The 4,958-nt window shown below is 40.2% G+C and overlaps 1 protein-coding gene across 3 annotated transcripts in view; it reads left to right on the forward strand.

Moving 5' to 3' along the window:
• Positions 1-4,917, forward strand: part of LOC109862703 — a 7,924-nt gene extending 3,007 nt beyond the window's left edge. Inside the window, exons 1-3 of one of the 3 annotated variants that reach the window (XM_020442817.1) lie at positions 2,328-2,649; positions 2,957-4,684; positions 4,793-4,917. In XM_020442817.1, coding sequence (XP_020298406.1) covers positions 2,632-2,649; positions 2,957-4,684; positions 4,793-4,912 — 1,866 coding nt within the window. In that variant the 5' untranslated portion in view covers positions 2,328-2,631 and the 3' untranslated portion in view covers positions 4,913-4,917. The other 2 variants (XM_020442818.1, XR_002251193.1) reach the window with 2 other exon arrangements.
• Positions 4,918-4,958: the final 41 nt, after the last annotated feature.

The raw sequence follows: 4,958 nt of genomic DNA on the forward strand, positions 1-4,958 counted from the left end.
AAAAAGGGGGGTTTCCATTTTAAAAAAACCACTTCCGGTTGAAGTAACCCACTTTCGGTCAAAATCAAAAGTTGAAAGGTACGCCATTTTGGTTCCCCCTCGAAACCCTACAACTTTTATATGAAACTTTTTTCGATTTCTGGCCACACAAACGAGTTATTGGAGGTGATAGATTCAGATGACTCACCCTGTATATATATATTTATTATCATGATATACATGAAATTATCATGATATAAGTATAATCAAAAAATGTGTAGTCAGCATTTGATTATTCAAATAACTGTCTTCAAAGAGTTGTTCTCATAAAAGAACCTCACGTTGTGTTATATTCTGATTTTAAGCAATTTTATACATGTTGTGACGTGACACTTTTCGTGTCCGTCACAAGGACATAATTCCGGCCGGCACAGGAGGCGGTGGGCTTGTGTCTTCCAATGTTTTGGGGAGAGCAGCTCATAAGAGTGAATAAAGCAAGCGAGCGCGCGTATATTGACGAGGATGCGTGACGCCTCTATTGTCTGTTGTAATTAAGTGCGACATTGAAGTGTGCTCTAATATTGTTCAAATTATTTGCAGGTTGAGCGCCATTAGTTTTCAGAATTATTCTGTATTATTGAATAGCGTTTTAGGGTGTTATTTCGTGCCGCATAGGCCGCGTGGCGGCTAGCGTTGCCGTTCGTTCCTAGCGAGGAGAGAGAGAGTAGATCACAATGCGAGGCGTCGGACGAAGAAGTACGACGTAGACGGAGACGAATAGTGGTACAGGACCGTAAGGGCTCCAGAGGTATAGAGCGCGACGACGAGATCGACAATGGACCAAGAAACGGGAGATATCGACACTCCGACTCCTCCAAAAATCGGAGCGGAGCTCCCTGTGGCGTCTTGTCACCGCGAAGCTAGAAGATGAGCCCGAACAAGCTCATCGATCAAAGAAAAGGATCGAGGCAGAGCGGATCGAGGCGAACAGAATCAGGGCCCGTATCGATGAGTTGCCGATACGCACGTGGCCGCTGTCACTCGCAACGCCGTGAAAAGGAGATTATGATTGGCTCATCACCTAGCGCGACAAGCGGCGCACGGCCGCGAGGGCAATTGCCGTACCGGCGAGATTCATTGTTGTGCGTGCCGGTACTTACAAGTTCCCCGCCTCATATACGTGCCGAGCGATAGTGCGCTGGAGTGACGAGAGCCCGAGGAGGACCAGAACCGACCTTGAACGGACTAGATAAGACGGAGAGTTGCTGATTGTGTGAGCGAAACTGCGGGAGGAAGGTGCCGACAAGCGTAAGTGACTACTCAATTTCTCTCTCTCTCGCATACGTCGTATAGAATATTTTCGCGGATCGAGTCTGCACGCGTTTCGACAGCTCGATGCCGCGCTGAATATTGTGGTGAAAATTATTCTTTTGGAGTAAGAAAATTACAAGCCGACAACTCCTAGAATTGCTGCTCTTTTTCCCCGTGCCACGGTCGCAACAATCTGGGCGTTGTATCGTCCGTAATTCGTTCGTGTATTGTTTTGTTTTTTTTGTATTTATATTCTCTTCACCGTACCGTTGCGAGCCGATTTCGCTGCGTTGCCGTTCACCCGCGCGATATACGGGAATATTAAAATATTTTATATTAAAGTATCACCTCATGAGCGATATCTAAGTGGATTCTCTTCTAACCATCGAGACCGGAAGGCACGGGTCGTGCCGAAACTCGTGGCCGTCGGACCGCGACATCACATTTTGTGCAATATCTCGCGCGCGCCAGACAAAGACCGCGCGCCTCTCGCACGTCTTATCTATCGCTCGGCGTACGACAGCGCATTCTGTCGTTTATCTAACACCTTGCGCGGCGAGCGATACATTAGAATACGAACGCAAGGCCACGAGCGGATCTTCGACCGACAAAAGATCGCGCCGGATTCAGCTGCCGATATCACTCGTTCCAACGAGAGAATATTTCCGTACGTCTTCGCTTACCAGTGTCCGCATATTTTCTTTATGTTTCTTTTATTGCATTATTTCGTTGTACTGCCGAGAATTTTTCTTGGCCGGCCACACGCCAGAACCATCATAAATATTATTAAATTATATTGTCATTTAACACCAAACGAGCAAGTTTCTCGGCCTTTATTTCAAACACTGCCTCCTGAGCCCACGCCTCTCCGTGTAACTATTCAAAAAACTGAGCTGCCGAAAGAGTGCCGTCGCGTCCTTGAACCCAAGAAGTAATTATTGCAACTCGAGTCCTGTTGAGAACGGCGTGAATTCACGCCTGGCGCCCGACTATTGAGATTCGGTGAGTAAGGTAAATGACCCAGTCGTTGTCAACGACCCAGTAGTTGTCAATGAATAAAAAATCAATAATTCACAATTATAAGAAGTATAAAAGGCTCTAAAAAAATTTTTTCCAATAAAAATAGTGATGTATTTTCAATTTGTTTGCCAAAAAACTCGTGTAAATTATAAAATATAGTAAGGAAAATAATAATTATGAAGTGTACGTCACTGAATGTAGCCCTCGGCTGCTGTTACTTAGCGTCATCGCTAAGCGACCAGATGTGGAGAAATTGATGTTAAGAAATTCAGTGAAACTTTTGGAGACTTTCATCGAGTTAAATTATTAGTTTTCGTCACAATGGGGAAGGAAAAAAAGGTAAAAATAAGAATTAATTATGTAAAATAAGTTTAAATTCACTATTAACTACTGGGTCCGCTTATGTACTTCGGGAGCAGTAGTTGTTAGTACCTGACAACTATTGAGTTTAATCTTACTTTTCATTAATTTATGTTTTATAAACATGTAATGTCGTGTTTTATCTAAAATTTAGTGAAAACATTGTATAAAAATGCCTGATTAATGAAAAAGCGTGTCAAAATAATCAAAACAATAACCTAACCTAGCTTATATCAAATCAAGTTGTGGTTGAGGAACATTTCACTGATTATTTTTTATTTCTTAGGCCAAGAACAAAAAAGGTAAACCCTACTACTCCAAATTGGACTTGCAAAATGCTGTTGATGCTGTGAAGAGAGGCAGCTCAATGTGGGCAGCTAGTCAAAACTACAAAGTTCCCTACAGCACTTTGTCTACAAGAGTAAAAGGTGTCTACGACATGGATGTAACAAGAGGTCCTAGTAGTGTTTTTAGTAAAGAAGAAGAAAAAGACATTGTCACTTGGATCTTCAATATGAGCAGATGTGGATTTCCAATCGATAAACAGCATTTACTCGATACAATACAGAATATTGTACAAAAAACTGACAGGAAAACACCTTTCACTGATGGTAGACCATCCAAACATTGGTACAGTGCTTTTTTGAGAAGAAATCCAGAGCTCTCCGAGAGGATGTCTCAAAATTTGACCAAAGCAAGATCAGAAGTTTCAAGAAAGTCTTTCGAAGATTGGTACACTGAAGTTGGTGGATACCTTGAAGAAAAAAACTTGAAAGACATTGATCCCAGCAGTGTATTTAATCTAGATGAATCTGCATTTATGTTGTGTGCGAAGAGTGGTAGGGTGTTAGTGTCAAAAGGAATTAAAAGTGTATACAATGTGTGCAAAAGTGATAAGGAGTGTTACACAGCATTGATTGGGGGTAATGCAGCAGGCACTCTTCTTCCCCCAATGATTCTGTACAGTTATGAGAGAATACCTAAAACGATTGCAAACAATTTTCCAAATAGTTTCATCATAGGAAAAAGTGATACTGGCTGGATGACAAGTAGTACATTTTATTCGTACATAGTGAATCACTTCCATCCTTGGTGTATTAAAGAAAACATACCTTTTCCGGGAATTATTTATGTGGATGGGCATAGTTCCCATTTAACCAAAGCATTAAGTGATTATTGCTGTGATAATCAAATTGAGTTGATAGGACTCGTGCCAAATGCTACTCATTTACATCAGCCCATAGATGTTGGCCTTTTTCACGTATTAAAAAATGCTTATAAAAACAGGCTCAGAGAGTGGAGACAAAACCATGATGGCCAATATCCAACAAAAGTTTTTTTTCCAACGGTGTTGGAGAAAGCTTTAAGTGACTTGGACTTAAAGGAAATTCTTAAAAATTCCTTTGAGAAATGTGGTTTGCATCCTTTTAATCACAATAGTATAGATTACTCAAAATTGATACCATATGATCCTGTACGTATCATCAGTAATGATCAAAACCATGATGAACCATCGCCAACTGTCTCATCACCTCACCAACTATCTCACAACATTGAATCTATGATAAAACCAGATGTTTTGAAGATGTTTAAAGAGAATGTAAGTCCAGACTGGAAAGGATCTATTGAATACAAGAAATTATTTGTTGTTTGGCGTCAGTGTATTAATCAATCAAGTAACAAAGTGAGAGGTGCTGAACCTTTATGCACATCAAACATTAACTGTCAGTCAAGTGTGAATACTGGGTGTCAACTACACAAAAATGGTTCATTTGAAGTCACTGTAACTAACAATACCGTGACATCTCAAGTTCCTGAGGAAATTGTCAGTGAATTGGTGCAAGATGGCATAGTAGAGACAGTACAATTAATTGAGCATCATTTAGATGTGGATAATTCTTGTACGCCAAACAATGTTGAAAGTTCTTCGCTCAATAATAGATTTGATAACAGCTTATCGCTGAGAAACCAAAGTATTCTTAGGGACTTGCACAACATTGATCATTCTCAAAAGGTATGTAATTGTTGGACACAATTTAAATCAAGTCTTTTTTACTTTACTTTGTGAAAACGTTTTTTTTTTTAATTTGTTTAATTACAATTTCATGTTCCATTTTACTAGGATGAATATCATGAAAATGATGGTGGTAGTCCTCTTAATTTAAGTGTACCTCATAAGAATGAAAGAGCCTTCCCTGAGCCTGGTGACTTTCAAAATCTATTTTCGATTACACAAGGTTAACTTTTCTGTACTCGTACTTGACTAAATTTCATACCTTGTTGTAGAT

The sequence above is a fragment of the Pseudomyrmex gracilis genome, unplaced genomic scaffold (genome assembly GCF_002006095.1).
Source record: "Pseudomyrmex gracilis isolate BER0280 unplaced genomic scaffold, ASM200609v1 scaffold_2223, whole genome shotgun sequence".
NCBI classification, from domain to species: Eukaryota; Metazoa; Arthropoda; class Insecta; order Hymenoptera; family Formicidae; genus Pseudomyrmex; species Pseudomyrmex gracilis.